The 18,339-nt window shown below is 42.4% G+C and overlaps 1 protein-coding gene across 6 annotated transcripts in view; it reads right to left on the reverse strand.

The window, feature by feature from the left end:
- The window catches only part of fynb (FYN proto-oncogene, Src family tyrosine kinase b), a 92,436-nt gene that overhangs the window by 33,538 nt on the left and 40,559 nt on the right, over positions 1–18,339 (reverse strand). For 5 of the 6 annotated variants that reach the window (XM_082505344.1, XM_082505340.1, XM_082505341.1 and 2 more), the window contains one exon: positions 1,049–1,305. In XM_082505344.1, the coding sequence (XP_082361470.1) occupies positions 1,049–1,295 (247 nt within the window). In that variant the 5' untranslated portion in view covers positions 1,296–1,305. Of the gene's footprint in view, positions 1–1,048; positions 1,306–13,787; positions 13,843–18,339 lie in introns of those variants that run through there. The other variant, XM_082505343.1, reaches the window with a different exon arrangement.

Below are 18,339 nucleotides of genomic sequence, written 5' to 3' on the forward strand. Positions count from 1 at the left end.
TTTGCAGGGTAAATTGGCATACCAGCACTGTGTTTAATCACAAATTTAGGGCAAAGTTTTAGAGCACATGAAAAAATGTTTTAATAAAAGATTTGGTAATTAATGGAGGGTTTATGACTGTACGGAGATGAAAGGAAATAACTAAGGCTTCATTTATAATTTAAAACTGAACCTAAACCTTTTGTGCATAGGTAAAGCACAGGTGTAGTGTAAGGACGGCACTGGTACAATGTAGGTAAGGTAAGGTGTAGGTACAGCACAGATAAAAACAGTCAAGGCGCAACAGGAGATGTATACATCTGTGTACTTGCCACAGCACTTGCCACTCACTTGTACACCACTTGCATTTAATCATCACTTATTGTTATTTTTTTCCCAGCCTCCCGACCCCAACCACCAACAGGTTACGGCTGATTGATGTCCCTTCCTGAGCCTGGTTCTACAGGAGGTTTCTTCCTGTTAAAAAGGAGTTTTTCCTTCCCACTGTTGCCAGTGCTTGGACAAAGAGGGCCGTCTAATTTTCTCTGTATTACTGTAAAGTCTTTACCTTACAATATAAAGCTCCTTGAAATGACTGTTGCTATGATTTAGCCCTTTGTAAATATAATCACATTGAATTGAACTAAATTGAATTGGTAAAGCTCTGGATATTGATAAATCAACCTTAAGTACCAACGCTCTTTCATGTCAAAGTTGTTTAGACATGCGAGGTACCCTGCTGGCCTGCCTGTGCAGGTACATTCATTAGTACTGTGACAAAGTGGAAAACCCATCAAGATGAGGATGGCAATATAAATTAGGTATAAAGAAGGGAATTTTGACAGCACTGCTTAGTCTCCCTACACTGGGATCTTCAACAAATGGATCTACGTTTCTGAAGCTAACATGCACGTGCTCAGGGTTTATAGCTCAGGGAAAAAAACCCTAATCAGGACAGGTCTTACAGCAAATGCTAAGCATACTGTATATTACTGTGCAATTAATATATATATATTGAATCACTTTTCATTACTTTCACATTCAGAAATAAAAATTGTGATTCCTTTACCTGTTCCACCCCGGGTCCTCAGCGTTCCCGTGTGTGAGGAAGTGCTGACTCCCCCGAAGACGGTCATCCCCTGTCCTACAGGAGCATGGAAGTTGTTGTAGTTGGGGATGGCGGTGACCCCGAAGTTGGGGTAGTGCTGTGGCGTGGGGTCGGCCCCATAGCGGTAGCCCGCTCCCTGGGAGATGCTGTTGTCTCGGTCATCTGTGAGTTTGGTTGCCTCCTTATCCTTGCATTGCACACAGCCCATTATCTATAATCTGTTCACGACACAGAAACAAGAGGCATTTTTTGAGTTTGGATAATAACTGTTGACTGGAGTGACAGGTCATTAAAAACAAAATGACTGCAGCTAACCAAAAGAAACCCATCCAACTGATTATATAAGTAATAAGGAATGAAATGTAATAATGAGCAAGGGAAATAAACACGCTACAAGAGCCTTAATTCAGGCAATAAATAAAAATTATATACTTTCAACCTGATGGGTGGATCGATAGGATGAGCTGGAGAACAGAGCTTAGCCACACTCCACAACAAACAGAACTGAAGCCATCGCTCTGTTAAAAGGTTTTAGTTCACACCATTTTCTCTACAGCTGAGATCCTTCCACTGATTAGCACTCTGGTCTGAGACACGGGGACCTTTTTTTACATAGCCTGACATACAGCTTGGTCTCTGGATGAGTCACACAAACAGTGTTTCTCTTTTATGGCCAGGAAGAAAAACAGCTCCTATCACATTGACGGTGCGGAGGCACAGAGCCATGCTGTCAATGTCACCTCGTCAATCTTAATGGATAGCTGTAGGAGGATGGAGAGTCGGCGATTGGACGCTAGTTTTATCACAGAGCCTCCTAATCAAAGTCAGTAACAATCTTCACCTGTCTTTCATGTGCTCGAAGATTTCTGTACCTATAAATCTCAGTTCATGCATCCCTGCCTCTAGCTTACAAGTAAGTTTGGTCAGTATTGAAAGCAGCTCACTCTTCTTACCCAATTTAGTATATTCCTAAATAAATAAATAAAAAACATCTAATTGTTTCCTTAAAGGAAAAAATCTATAAATATAAGACTATTGGAATGGAACATAAGAAAGAATGAGCAATAAATCTTGTCTCTCCTTGGAAAACAAAATCCTGATCAGGCCTTAAGCTCTGGCCTGTTACATGAAAATATATATTCACTTCCTGTTTCTTTTTAAACCCTAGTTTCCTTCTGTCTTTTGCCTCCAGTGACTGCAGAAAAGAATTTAATTTATTCACTTGTGAAAAGAGAATATTAAATAAGGAGTGTAGGATTCCCCTCCTTCTTCCCATGATCCATGATCTACAGCAGGGGTGGGGAACTCCAGGCCTCGAGAGCCGGTGTCCTGCAGGTTTTCGATGTGTCCTTGATCCAACACAGCTGATTCAAATGACTAAATTGCCTCCTCAACATGGCTTGAAGTTCTCCAGAGGCCTGGTAATGAACTAATCATTTGACCCAGGGTGATATCTAAAACCTGCAGGACACCGGGCCCTTGAGCTCTAGAGTTCCCCACCCCTGATCTACAGCAGCAAGTGGATCACAGATCATAGGAAGGAATATGAGTCTTCTATCAATCGATAATGTCCCTGATAAACAGGATACTGTGACACAGATAGACAGAACCACATCATGAACCATTATAGCCAACGACTAAGAAAAACTGCTGAGGATATTTAACTTTTCTAGGAGAATAATCTCTTGCAGTTTCAACGTGTCTCCCAGCATCACCTTCACACCCGATTTGATGTGAATTTTCCTCATCTGCTTAGACAGAGTGTCAAAAAACTTGTTGAGCACATTCATGTTGCCTAGGGGAAGAACCATTTTCACTTTGAACTGATAATGACCTTTCCACTGGTATTCTACCCCAGGACAAGTTTACACTGTCAGTCTTATTTTCATGCTTTTGTTGTTTCTGCTGTTCAGATACCAGGGTGCTTTGATACTGCCTGTCTTGTATCTCACTGAGGGTTGGATTCTGACAGATTACTGTTAGGTTTATACCTATCACTGTTCATGGATATGAAAAGTAAAAACTGACCAAACTGATCCGTGAGACTTGAAAGTGACAGTGAAGTGACTGTCTGAGCTCTAGAACAATGGACATTACAAAATTCACTTTCTTTCCTTAAGATCAGGGATGCCCAACTCGAGGCCTTAAGGACTGGTGTCCTGCAGGTTTTAGATACCACCCTGGGTCAACACACCTGAATCAAATGATTAGTTCATTACCAGGCCTCTAGAAAACTTCAAGACATGTTAAGGAGGTAATTTAGCTATTTAAATCAGCTGTGTTGGATCAAGAACACATCTAAAACTTGCAGGAGACGGGCCCTTGAAGCCTGCAGTTGGACAACCTCTGCTTAAGATGCTCTACCAGGCACGTACTGTGTCCGTGTTCAGTTGCAGCTTGTTTGCTGGTCTCTCTTCCTTCAGTTCTGCCTTCAGTAAGCAAAAATCATGCTCTTTTGGGATGAGATCAGGTCAATAAGTTGGTCATTGAAGTATATCCCATTTCTTTGTCAGTAGCCCTTAACAATGACACACCTCCTTTAACATCTTCTTAACTTCTCCTTCAAAACCAAAGAAGAAAACTGTCTATTGTGGTCTTTCAGGCCTTTTGGCGCTCTTGCCAGTACTTTTGAGAATGTATTAGATGGTTGATATTCCCAGTCAAAAATTTCTACTATTGGTCTGACGGTTGTTGTTGGTGTTGCGTTCCCACATAGCAGACAGGTCTGGCCCGGATGTAGTGTCAAGCCAGCACTGCTGGCTGACTTCTGGCATGGTACGTGTGTTATGTCATCCAAATAGGGGCCAGGCCTGGCGTAGATGGCACTGTTTATGTGATGGCATGCCACAGCTGGCCCGATTGTAGTTTGGTTTATGTGGCCCAGGCTCATAGAAAACAGGTCTGGCCCAGATCCGGCATTAAGCCTTCTGACTGACTGGTGTCATGGCAGGGTGTATGTCAACCAGATGTGGGCCAGGTCTGGCAATGATGACACTGTTTATGTTCCGATTTTCCTATTTCAGTTAAAAGACCCAAATACCACGTTGCAATACTATACTGCTATGGGCCAACATTTCAAACGCAGGTTTGACAGGTTTGTGAGTGTACACTTTTTCCAAAACATAGTGAGGGTTTACTCATGTGTACCACCGGGTGGCTGTAACTCAGGAGGTAGAGCAGGTCATCTACTGATTGGAAGGTTAGTGGTTCGATTCCTGGCTCCTCCAGTCTGCATGTCAAGAGTATGAATGTAGTTAGGAAGCGCCCAGTTTAGAGAAAGTGTGTGAATTTGGCATGTTGTATAGAGCACTTTGAGTAATCCGGGAGAGTAGGAAAGACCTATCTAAGAATCAGTTAATTCAGTGTCTAAACAGAGTTTTGTCATGTTACTTTTGTACTATTATGTTCCGGCACATGTTGTTATTACATTGCTTGACACACATTAGGCTGACATCTGGGGCCAGAGCTGAAACTGTTCTGCCCCAGCACAGGGCCGTCATTCTTTGTGGTATGTGTGCCATGTGTAAGCACATTGTGTGGGCCAGATCCGGGCCATACCAATTTTGCTATGTGGGTTGATGTTGGTTTTTCAGAGTATGACCTCCTTCATTTGCATCAACATCTCTTTAGACCTTATGTATAAAATACCTGTAATCCCCCAAACAGTTAAATACTTTTATTATATCTTTTTAACTACGGCTGCAAGTCTGCATCTAAATTAAGTCTTGACTGTTTTAAAATCCAAAAACTGTACCTCGCTAATGACATCAAATCAATTTGGGAAGAAATTCCTGTGATAAAGATAGTTGCACCTTCCTAAGCTTTTTTTTTTTACTGTTAAAGGGGATTTCTTCCTCTCTACTGTCACACGGGCTTCCTCACAGAGGATCATATCATTAATTTCACCCTAATATTGCTGGGCCTTTACCTTACAATAGAAAGTGCCTTAAGAAGACTGTTGTAAACAGTTGTTTTATAAATAAAATGGAATATTCAATCTATGCTTTCGCAATCATGTGGATGCTACATCGGTCCACCGTTATAAGGAGAGAGCTTCCAAGTGCTACCCTCTCCTGGGCTTGACTCTTTGTTGATGCCAGAACAGTGACTAACCATTTAGAACAGGTGCCTCATGCTGACTGACACACTGTGACTATTCTCTTTCAACATAATTATAGACCAGTCCCTCAGATGGCACCAAAGTGCAGACAGAGGCCGAAATGCCTGTCAAGACAATCAGAGGTTGTCACAGCAAGTGGAGGTGTAGAACAGAGACCAGTCTTACTGTAATATTGGTTTGCGTTTAACATCTTCGGCAAAGATATGCCTTTCAAACAAAGTGTTCTGTTTTACTCTTTGTTCTTTCTGTATTGTATTGTATTGTATTGTGTATTATTCATATTAATCAGAATCAGAAATACATTATTAATTCCAAAGGAAATTTTATGCTGTATAATGCCAGATATTATACAAAACACGAAGTGTGGACATCTTCGTTATGTAAGGATGAAAATCAGGAGTGGACAATACCCTTTTCATCCTCTGGCTGAACTTGAGCTGACCTATGCTAAAGCTATGAAACCAGCAGACAGAGTGAATAGAAGGCTATGCATGAAGAAGCAGTGCACCAGCACACTCTGTCAGGGGACGCTGTAATGATCAGTGACAGGACGCAGGGAAGGCAGGGAAGGCTAGGCGACAACAGCAGCAACACTACGCTCAGTGCGAGCCTGTAGAGCATCTCTAATCGTACGCTCCCAGCAGAAGCCAACATCAACTGCTGTGTATTCCGACCCTCTACATAACCCACACTTGGCAGAGGCAGAATCAGATTTTATAGAAGGGAAACCGATGTATTGATCCCTCTGAGCTGGATGGAAAGCTGTTCCTGCTGTTAAACGCTAATCTATGGAGGAAGGATGATGACAGATCAGGTCTATATTCCAGAATGGATGGCTTAGCATTACAGCTGGTCACACAGAGCTCGATGCTTTTGACACATTTTTGCTTCTGATTAAAGGCAGATAAAGAGCGATGACACAGAGAAAAATAGACTTGTAAATGCACCCAATGATGCACACACAGAGCATCTCTCAACATTAATATGCAATATGAAAGCACTATGAAGGCCCTGCTGTCACTCAGAGTGGTAGCAGAAGATACAGACAGTGTAAAGTCAGAGGATTGTTCTTCTATTCTACTTCACTCTGCTGGGATAGAAGCAGCCCTGGCACCTCTTAATTGTTTAGGTTACCTTTATGTTAAATATGTTAAAAGATCCTTTACATTTGAACTTTGCAGGCCGAGTGGGTGAAATAACGTTAATTTATTAAATTAAAGCAATTTTAATCATAGAAATCACATCACTGTTTTAAGATAAACACATGTTTATTGTTGTAGTCATTAAAAAAATGAGAAAAATAACTTTTATAAATAATGGATAACCATAGCTTATGTGTTAGCCAGCTAGCAACAGCAATGAAAAACTTTACAAAACTGAATCTGCCACCAGGTATAAGTATCTCGTGGAAAAATGGTATATTGCCCAACACCAACATGAAGAAAAAGGCACTTACATTGGGCCTTTTTAGCTATATGTTGCTTTCCCCGTGTAGCTGAAATAGCAAACTATGGGATTCCTACTGAGCAGAAGAAAATGGTTGTCTATTTCCACTGGGTACTTTTTTATGCAGTAACTTTTTAATCTATTGGATGTTTATTGCAGTCAGCTGGTAATATATCCGATAGTATATCAGGTGCAAATGTCAGAAATGGGTTTTCCTCGAAGGAACTCGGAAACAGGGTGAGGAGCTCAGTCACTCAAGGGATTCAATTTCAATTTTATTTATATAATGCCAAATCACAACAACAGTCGCCTCAAGGCGCTTTATATTGTAAGGTAGACCCTACAATAATACATACAGAGAAATGTATTATGATATGGTACTACAAGGTCATTGAGATAAGATGGAGCCTGATTATTTAAGACCTTGTATGTGAGGAGCAGGATTTTGAATTCAATTCTGGATTTAACAGGGAGCCAATGAAGGGAAGCCAAAACAGGAGAACTATGCTCTCTCTTTCTGGTCCCTGTCAGTACTCTTGCTGCAGCATTTTGGATTAGCTGAAGGCTTTTCAGGGAGTTTTTAGGACTTCCTGAATATAATGAATTACAGTCGTCCAGCCTAGAAGTAATAAATGCATGAACTAGCTTTTCAGCGTCACTCTGAGAGAGATTTTTATTTCTAATTCTAGAGATGTTGCGCAAATGGAAGAAAGCAGTCTTACATATTTGTTTAATATGTGCATTGAAGGACATATCCTGGACAAAAATCACTCCAAGGTTCCTTACAGTGTTACTGGAGGCCAAGGTAATGCCATACAGAGTAAGAATCTGGTTAGATACCATATTTCTAAGATTTTCGGGGCCGAGTACAGTAACCTCAGTTTTATCTGAATGCTCAGAGACAAGTTGCTGTTCCTCTCCGTTGAAAGGAAAGTCTAGGTTGGTTGGGTATTTGGATAGAAGGCCTCCTAGAAACCTCCTCGCTGAGGTGTTTGGGATTATCAACCATTTAGGAACCCCCGGGCAGACAGAGGACACACTGTCCCTGTGATGACTTGGGAATGCCTAGGTATCCCTCCCACAAGAGCTATAAGCTCTGGCCAGCGACAGGGTGGTTTGGACTGCTGCACCTGTGACCAAACCTGAGATAAGCCATAGAAAGTGGATGGGTGAAAGGTTGGTGGTTGAACAGCTGTTAATTTCATTCAGGTTTAACGATCAATGTCTCATTTACCAGCTGTTCAAAAAAACTGCCAATTATTTTCATGCAGGCACGCTGCCTCTGGCCAGACGTTTGATGCCAGACGTTTGGTAGCTGACAGTTTTTGATGCTCCAGACAGACATAACAAGGCTCGTGGTGACAAATGAAAGAAAAAAAAAGTCTTTGTAACGTGTCAGTTAAAAATGAGCTTCAACAAGATCTTCAGTTCTCCTTGTTATGATTACTTTTTTTTATCCTATTCCGAGAGTACCTTCACTTCTTTGAACGATATTCCCTCATTAGGTATTTTATTGTTATCGAGCAGCCATGAAACTTTGTTTATGTTAAAAATATTTTTAGGCCACAATGCAATTATTCTGCTTTTCTTAAAACTCAAATCAATTAGACCAATCACTGATGCAATCGGATTGCTGGTTCCATGCTGAATGTACTCTGCGTTCCTCCAAAGACAGCCCTGTTTGTCTGGGGCCTTCCTCCATAGCCTGCTGCAGTGGGCCAGGCTCATCACTGACTGCTGTCTTTGAACTGAAGCCCCTTTCATCTCTTTCTTTTCCACTTCCTTCCCTCCTTTTCACACTGCCCTCTCCACTGATTAATTATTCCTCCTCCACAGAAAAAAAAAAAGTCACCTGCTTGCCATAGGGGCTGTTTTGCTGTTTATTCCCTGCAGTCTCTCTTCTCCTCACCCAGAGTGAAGCAGGAGCTGCTATAGAGGTGCCTAATCACTGCCCACCACCAACACAAGGCACTTCTGCAAAATGTCTCTAAAATTTGTTTATTCAACGCAAATTATTTGCCTTTAAAATGAATCTTTACAAGAAAGCAATACAGTTCTCCACGTCCTTGCATGCTACACATCAGACTAAGCACCCCTTCTATATTTCATCCTTATTCAACATGAAATCAATAAACTCTTGGTGAAAATCCAATTACAGAGCAGAACATGACCAGTAGTGGAGTTGGATCTATAATTAGTTAACGCAAAAGGCTATTCATTGGATGGTCAAAATTCATTAGGCTCTTTAATTGGAGCCAAAGACCTAAAGCACCTAAAGATGTGAAGAGCATCATTAAAGGAGTTAAAGGAATGAATATAGATTAACTCGGTGTGAAATATGATTCCTGTTAAAGAAAAGATGGGGGGATAAAGGAGGGCACTGGGGGCTTTGACCAGAGGCACAACCAACCGTGCACTTGGGTAAATAATTCATTGGATGGCTGTGCAGGCCTGAAGGTATGTCACTGTGTTTGGAGGCATCCATTGAAGGCAGCGCTCCCTGACTGCATTCATATTTGATGGGGAGGTGATGGATTGAGGTTCATTAAAATCAGGAGAGGAGGGAGAAGGCTCTGAGTGGTTGAAGTAGATGGAGCTGGAGGACACAATGTTACATTAACCCCTGAGGGAAGGCTTTTTCCTTCCCCTTGAATACTGAAGGGCTTAGGTCAGATCCTAGTGAAACTGTCTAGACTAATGATTGAGAAGAAAGGAAAGTGGTGACTTCTCCAGAGCAAGAATGCGAGCTCCTGTACTTACTCAGTTTAAGGGAGAACAACAAGGAGTAGTCACTCTCTTTTAATGATGACTTATGAAGGAGTTGATAAAGGTAAAAGTGCCCACGACACAACACTCAAGGAACTGGAGTTACCTCCAAGAATGACTGAACTATTACTTTTATTTCTCTTATTTCATATTCCGCACATAATTTATATAGGACGGGGATGTAAGCATTCAATAAGTAGAGCCAAACCTTGTGTTCTTTCTATTAGCCAATAAGGGGCAACTAGTTACAAAAAAGAAGTCATTCTTGAATAAAAGTCAGTCTCATTTAATTTATAACCTCACTATTCCCATTTTACTAATGAATTAGGATCTCAATCGCTACTTTTATACTCTTCTTTAATACTACTGAAGGTCATTATGGATTTTATAATACGATTTAGAGTCAGCTGGATAATCATGATAAAGCAGGGTATGATTTAGTGTGTGGCAACTTTGCTATTGTCAAACTGTAGAGGAGTGCACAGCACTTTCCCATTGATCTCTCACTCGTTACTTCTAGCATCAAAACATGAAGATGGCAACGGCCTAATTAGAAATATCAGGCTATAAAATAATTGTCATTTATATACGGTGTACATATTTAACATAATATAAGCTCATACTTAAAGCTGACTCTGACTGCAATCGCACCCTAATATTTCCTGCCTGCTGTGGTTAAATAAAGGCAAAAAGATGCTCAGGAGAGTTAGTGTAAACTCTCTAATCTGACCTACAGTTTATATAGAAATTGCCCAGCCAGCAACAATAAAAGTCAAATTAAAGTGCGTTTGCATGAGCTATTTTTCTGCCCCCTGTTAAAAACATCAGTTCATGCGCATTAATACAGCGTGCAATTTCATGCAAATTCATTTTTAAGCTCCCTTGACAATGCTGACCTTTGAGGGAACACAGAGACCCAGAAAGTCTAAAATGTAGGAGGTGTCCGTGACAGCTATCTGACACCGCCCACAAGTAATATGAAGTCCCAACACGAAGCTGCTTGCACCACCTTTTTCTGCAGCTTGCACAGGTTGGTCACTGATCATTCAACCAAATGTTTAGTTTCTCACTGTTGTAGAACAGACGACACATCACAAAATAACTGTCCACTTCACATCATCTGTGCCCTGAATCAGAGAGACATAGAATCAGAGGTGGGCATGGAGTAATAATGCAGAAGAAAAGGATTACGGGGCCTGGAAGGAGGGCATGAAGCAAAGGAGGAAGAACGGTGGCTCAACCACTGGAGGAAGATGGGGGAGGCAAGTGTGAGACGGAGCTGAAGTGAAGGAGTGAGTCGACAGGGGGGTGGAAAAGAAGGTGGTGAGTGCTGAAATGAATAGACAGAAAGAGAGGAAAATATACGTGGGTGCAGGGGCTTGACAAAGGAGCAGGCTAATGATGGGCTCGGGCTGTCACATGCTGCGCCCGTCTCTGCTGGGGGAAAGCCTTGTCTCTGCCCTCGCAGCGTGCCGTCCCACTGCTGTCATGCAGCGCCCTGTGGAGGGAGGATGTCTGTGCTGGTCAAGGTCAGTCGCTCACACACAGACAGATGGAAGGATGTACTCCCAGGCCTCACTCCATCGCTTCCTGTCTGATTTATTGATATGTACACCAACTATAAGAGTACACCCCTAAACCTGCTTCTCACTAAAGCTGCAGATTACCAAATGCAACCTATCGGGCATAAACATGTGAGCAGCCTCCCGATTTAAGAAGCCAGGTCACTACACTTGAATCAACAGTTCAACCATAATATTTACGCAGCCTTAGTGTCCAGTCACTCTGCTTTTACTCTGCACAAGACTGTGTGAAGCTGTGAAACACTGTTCACTGACGAGGATCTAAGAATAGCCCGGCTGAATGCTCGGCAACCTTAGAGAGTTTATCAGTTATTTAACAGCCGCAATACTGTGTGGGGTTACTGAAAAGGTCCGGTTAAGAAAAATAAATTAGCCATTGCATAGCAAGAATTTGCTCTTGTAAATGCAGCGACCCCAAAATTGCCAGAATCAAAATAAATCAGTGAAGGAAAACTCAATCAGTATTTGTTTTTTTAAATGTATTGCACCAAAAATCATTTTTTAGTTGATATTCTTTCAGTTGGTAATGATTTCATTCCTGAAAACCTCACACTAATTATTTCAATTTAATTTGCTTCTGTATTAACTTACCTATATATTAATTATCCTGTATGTATATACATTAAATTATGAATAATTGAGTTGTTTGTTTTTTTTTAAAATTGTGTATTTATTCCATAATTTACTTATGGCTTTTGTTTTTTTTTTAAAATTATGTCAACTTTGCATTCTAGTCTTTATATTGGCTTTTATTTGATCTGGATCGTCAGTAAAATAATAATCTAACCTTGCTAAAAACATTTGTTTAATAGGAGTAAAAAAAATGGAATTAATCCCATTCTAATTTGACAATCAATATGATGGACTTAAAAATCACCATGTCTGTGTGGCTTGGAGCTTGGTAGTCCTTATTCAGCTGTGGGTTCACTGAGGTCACCTGCCACATCACAGAGGAATCAATGCTGACACAACAGCACTGCTGCAGCATCTGCGGTCCTTTCCTCCCCCAGCTGCTTAGAGGGTGGCCTCTGCCAGGCTGACCAAACCATTTCACACAGAGCAGGCTCCGTTTTCTAAGGAACCAGGGTAGCAAAGGAAAAATACACACAAGTGACCAAAGACACTTCAGCTGGTCGGGTTTCAAAAGGAACACGTGGAGAAAGCTACTTTTAGCTGGCAATGACTCGGTTATGACTACAGGCCCTGATTAACGACCCAGGAACAAAGCAAGGCAGGATATGTGAAAATATATTTTCACTTGGCATGTGCAGCTGCTACTAGCTTCCCCATTTAAAGAGGTAAACTCTCCATTTTGCCCTTAAGTAAGTAGTCATGCAGCGGTTTGGCTTCAGTTTATTTTAAAGAGGTTGGGTGGAGCAGAGTCTGGAAAGCAAAGGGCTTCATAATCGTGTGCTCAGCAGCACTTTGTCTCTGCAGGAGGTCTTCCAGAGGATGCCCCAACCCCCCTTCATTAAAAATCTGACTATCTTGTGAGCTCCTCAGCCTGAACAGGATAACGCCATAGAGGATAAAATGCACTGCTTCGTGGTTCATTTCAGGGTGCAGTATCTCCGCTCTGGTTGGGATTATGAGCTGTGAGCTGTCAAAGCAAGAATAAGCCTTCCTCCTGCCTCTGCTGGGAGAGAGCTGAGACGCAACATGTTTGTCTGCATCTCTTCCTGGTGGGTGAGCGTAGATCACAACAACACAGGTCTCAACTGCATCTCTCCCAGCACTCTCCACATTGTGGAAAAAGGTACATGTCTCTGTCCTCCCTACTCCTGTCAGCATAACCCAGGCTGGGTGGAGCACGCCGTGACACCATTGTGTCAGGGCGGCTCAGCGTCAGAAGCACCGACAGTGATGAAGAGCTGGGAGAAGATGACAGTCGACACCTTGTGATCCTCCAGGGTGGAGACAGAACTCTTAGACTTTGTTAGAAAACGATTATTTTGCTCCAGACATGCTGCGTCTTCAGGTAGGAGCTGAACCTACAAACCCTGAACAGCAACTTTAACAGCAAGTGATTCATCCACTGATCTGTGGATCGCAAGAAAAATCTTGGGTTTTTGTTCCTATTAACCAGGTATATAGGTGTGTAATTTATGTATTTTAGAGAATATGAATGTGTAAAATCCCTTATTTAATTACAACCCTATAATTTATTCATCTCAATAGTCGTAGGTGCTCATTCACGACACTGCATCTTATATGTGTTTTTATGGTTCAGTAATAAAATCTGTTCCAGATGCTCTGTGTTATGTGCTCCTTGTGGTCTGCCTCTGCTTTATTGAACAAGAAAGAAAAAGTTCATGAACCTTCATTAAATGGCATACAAGGTTACAAACATCCCAGCCGCAGGCTCAGAAACACAGGGAGCTGCTTGATGTGAACCCTGCAGACGTGCTGACAGCTGACCTTCTGTTAATAATGCAGCTGTGTCCAGGACTTGACCTGGCAGCCCCCCCACTCTTCCCCTGAGCCCTGAATGAATCAACACCAACACGAGATGCTACGTCTGCTCTCCTCATTGAAATATTCCTCGGCTGCTTGGAGGAAACTGTCAATTAGCTTTCGGTTTTATTCAAGTGCTTTGCTTCAACTGAGCAAGGTAGAAAACCTAACATGTAAATTAGAGATGGACCGATCCGATATTACGTATCGGTATCGGTCCGATACTGACCTTAATTACTGGATCGGATATCGGAGAAAAATAAAAAATGTAATCCGATCCATTAAATATCACGAAAGCACCTCACAAAACTTGCAACACGCCATAACTCGCCTCAGAACGTTAGCACGTCGGAGCAGTATGCATCACGTGATAGAGCGGCTGTGGCATGCGGGACCTGTCGGTGGTTTTGCATTTGGAGCTTCGCTAGCAACCTGGCATTTCATCTCCGACAAAGTTATCCCCGAGAGAAGTAAAGCAAGTGTGTAAGTCCATCTCTGAATGTTTGTAAAGCATTCCTGCGTTAAGCTTAACAAGCGACTGCCTCTCCTGCTGCTACTTCAATCATGAAACTGCTTAACGATCAGCTGATCGGCTTTTCTGTCGCGAGTCCGTCTCTCTTGTTTGTTTTTGGCCCACTTTGCACCAGAAAGAGGAAACCAGCGGCTGAACAACAGCAGCACATTTAAGCTTGATCAGCTGTTGTTAGAATGTATTTAATATTACTTTCTACACCAGGATCTTTTTCTACGTAGCTGACGCTGGTAACTGTGCAGGGGCGGATCTAGCAAAGTTTAGCCAGGGGGGCCGATAGGGCATTAACAGGGAAAAGGGGGCACAAAGACATACTTTTCTTTCTTATTCTCATTTAAAATGTCTAGCTTTTAATAAATAATTATCCGAATCTTACACCCAAAGTTTTAATTTGATGTAAAATGAATAGAAGTCAATTAATGTATATAGTGACTATTAAGTCTAATATATATACCCTAGTAAGCTATAGTACTTTTTCCTTTGGGAAGGTACCATCTGTGCAGTCTGCAATTTTGTTGAAGAAAGATGTTGAATCTATTTAATATTTCTTGAAAAATAATTGATTTCTGTGCATTTTTTTTTTCACACTGCATCAAATTAAGGTTGATTACGTCGATTAAGCATCATGAGGTGGAGCGTGAGGGGTGGTTCCCTATTTTTTATTTATTTATTTTTGTTGTTGCTGGGAGTTGGAACCCTATTAGTTAGGTTGCTTAATATTTATGCTAAGTACTCTTTAAAATACCAGAATAGGGAGGATGGTGTAGGTTTAAGTTTATTAGATTGATCAGTATTGCTGAACTATGAATTTATTTATTTTTTGCATACAGGTATAACAGAATAGCTTTAGTGTAGTTGTTGTTTTAAACTTGAGTAAACTTAAACTTAAAGTTCTTTTATTGGTTTTTAAATGTCTTAATGGTCTTGGGCCTTCTTATCTCTCAGATCTGCTTTTACCATACGAACCCTCGCGGACCCTGAGGTCCTCTGGTACTGGCCTTTTGATTGTCCCTAAAGTCAGGACACATACTCACGGAGAGGCAGCTTTTCAGTGGTATGGTCCTCGTCTGTGGAACAGCCTGCCGGAGGAGCTCAGGGCCGCAGAGAACGTACATGTTTTTAAGAACAGGCTCAAGACCCACCTTTTTAATTTAGCTTTTACTTAGCGTTTATTTATTTTTTATGCTTATTTATTCTATCCTGTTATTCTATTATTAATTTAGGATTTACCTAATATTTCTTGATTTTATTCTTATTCATTTTTTAATCTTCTTACTCTATTTATATTTATATTTATATTGTATCCTGTTCTTATTTATTTTATCATTTTACCCTGTATACATCGTATTGCGTCATATCTCCAGTGTTTCCTCGGAGGGCGCTCTCTGCACCGGGGCTGTTATTGACCGTGGCTGCTGGGTCTCTGGGGTCCTCTCAGCCTGGTTGGGGGGCTCCTTTGCCTCCCTCCGGCTGTGTGCCCAGCCCGGAGGCTGCGGTCTGTGACCGGCTCCCGGTGCAGACGGCTCTCTGTTATAATGTTTCCTCACTTGGCTCATGCGAGCCCAGCCCAATTTTTACTCTTTAAGTGTGCGCGTGTGTGTATGTGTGTGTGGGTGGGGCTGGGGGGATATATGTGTATTGAGAGTGTGGGAAGTGAGTTGGAGGGTGGGGTGGGCTGCTTTTAACTATGTAAAGCACTTTGTGCTACATTTTTTCTGTATGAAAAGTGCTTTATAAATAAAGATTGATTGATTGATTGATATGAACTTATACAAAATGCAGCAAGATGTAAATATGTGTTTCAGCTTTACTTTCCTCCCATAAGAGTTCATCTGGTAAAGAAAACAACTGTGAAAATGAAAAACATCCAAAAATCCTGACTCCTTAATAAGTCACAGTTCCTCATTCACTTCACAAATGTCACTGTGATTTTGTCACCTCAGACATATTTTTGTGATCATGTGATAGGACTGAGCCATGTATATGTATGTATATATATATATATATATATATATATATATATATATATATATATATATATATATATATATATATATATATATAAGAACAAGATCCGGGCCATCAACACGTACGCCCTGCCCGTGATCAGGTACCCTGCTGGGGTAATAGGCTGGCCAAAGGAGGAGATAGAAGCCACTGACATAAAGACAAGAAAGCTCCTTACCATGCATGGAGGGTTTCACCCCAAGTCCAGCACCCTGAGGCTGTACGCTAAGCGGAAGGAAGGGGGCCGGGGACTGGTGAGTGTCAGCACCACAGTCCAGGATGAGACAACGAACATCCAAGAATACATTGGGAAGATGGCCCCAACTGACTGAGTGCTCAGTGAATACCTCAGGCAGCAGAAACCCAAGAAAGAGGAGGGAGACGAGGAACCATCATGGAAGGACAGAGCCCTGCACGGTATGTACCACCGGCAGATAGAGGAGGTGGCTGATATCCAGAAATCCTACCAGTGGCTGGACAAAGCTGGACTGAAAGACAGCACAGAGGCACTAATCATGGCAGCACAAGAACAAGCTCTGAGCACAAGATCCATAGAGGCTGGGGTCTATCACACCAGGCAAGACCCCAGGTGCAGGCTGTGTAAAGATGCCCCAGAGACAATCCAGCACATAACAGCAGGGTGCAAGATGCTAGCAGGCAAGGCATACATGGAACGCCATAACCAAGTGGCCGGCATAGTGTACAGGAACATCTGTGCCGAGTATAACCTGGAAGTCCCGAGGTCAAAATGGGAGATGCCCCCAAGGGTGGTGGAGAATGACCGAGCTAAGATCCTGTGGGACTTCCAGATACAGACGGACAAAATGGTGGTGGCTAACCAACCGGACATAGTGGTGGTAGACAAACAGAAGAAGACGGCCGTAGTGATCGATGTAGCGGTTCCCAATGACAGCAATATCAGGAAGAAGGAACACGAGAAGCTGGAGAAATACCAAGGGCTCAGAGAAGAGCTCGAGAGGATGTGGAGGGTGAAGGTAACGGTGGTCCCCGTGGTAATCGGAGCACTAGGTGCGGTGACTCCCAAGATAGGCGAGTGGCTCCAGCAGATCCCGGGAACAACATCGGAGATCTCTGTCCAGAAGAGCGCAGTCCTGGGAACAGCTAAGATACTGCGCAGGACCCTCAAGCTCCCAGGCCTCTGGTAGAGGACCCGAGCTTGAAGGATAAACCGCCCGCAGGGGCGTGCTGGGTGTTTTTTTTATATATATATATATAACACCCAGCACGCCCCTGCGGGCGGTTTATCCTTCAAGCTCGGGTCCTCTACCAGAGGCCTGGGAGCTTGAGGGTCCTGCGCAGTATCTTAGCTGTTCCCAGGACTGCGCTCTCCTGGACAGAGATCTCCGATGTTGTTCCCGGGATCTGCTGGAGCCACTCGCCTAGCTTGGGAGTCACCGCACCTAGTGCTCCGATTACCACGGGGACCACTGACGGCACCCTGGCGACAAGTGGGCTACTGGAACAAGAAGGCATCGGTGGGCAAGAGACGAAAACAGGGCGTTGTTGGAATGAATAGGATATATGTGTGTATATATATATATATATATATATATATATATATATATATATATATATATATATTAGGGGTGCAACGATATTCGTATCGATATTGAACCGTTCGATACAGTGCTTTCGGTTCGGTATGCATATGTATTGAACAATACAAAATTTTTAATTTATTTTATCAACTTTCCTTCTGACGATGCTGTCTGTGTTGAGCGCTCAGTGAATCTGCGTTCGACTACTCCGCCTAGGCTGCACTGTCGAGCGCAGATCCACTGAGCGCTCAACACAGACAGCATAGTCAGAAGGAAGAGCGCAGGGCAAGCTAGCAAGACAGAAGTTAAGCTCTCCTTGCAACATGGACCTCCCCCACCCTCATTCAGATCTGGTGTTTGGAATTATTTTGGTTTTCATGTGACGTATGACCCTGAAGGTAAGCGAGTCATGGACTAAAGTAAAACAGTATGTTGGATGTGCCATGCAATGCTCAATTACATGGGTGGGAACTAGTATGTTAGCGCAGTTAGCTCGTTAACGTGTTGGCCGTCTAGCCCCATGCACAGGGCGATCGGCGGTAGCTCGTTAACGGAGATTTGCCGTGTTGTGGCGTTAAGGTCATTTCAACGAGATTAACATGAAAGCACTAGTGGGAACACAACGAATATGACTGCACATTTACGCCGACATCATCCTAGTGCAAAGACAAAAACAACAAGCATGCTACTAACTTTAGCCGAGTCATTTAGACAGCTGTTTAATATGCTGCTGAGAATATAGCCCAGAAGAAGCGGATAGTATAGCTTTGATTTTGGAAAGAGCC

This window comes from Aulonocara stuartgranti, assembly GCF_965226115.1.
Source record: "Aulonocara stuartgranti genome assembly, chromosome: 15".
Taxonomy (NCBI): domain Eukaryota; kingdom Metazoa; phylum Chordata; class Actinopteri; order Cichliformes; family Cichlidae; genus Aulonocara; species Aulonocara stuartgranti.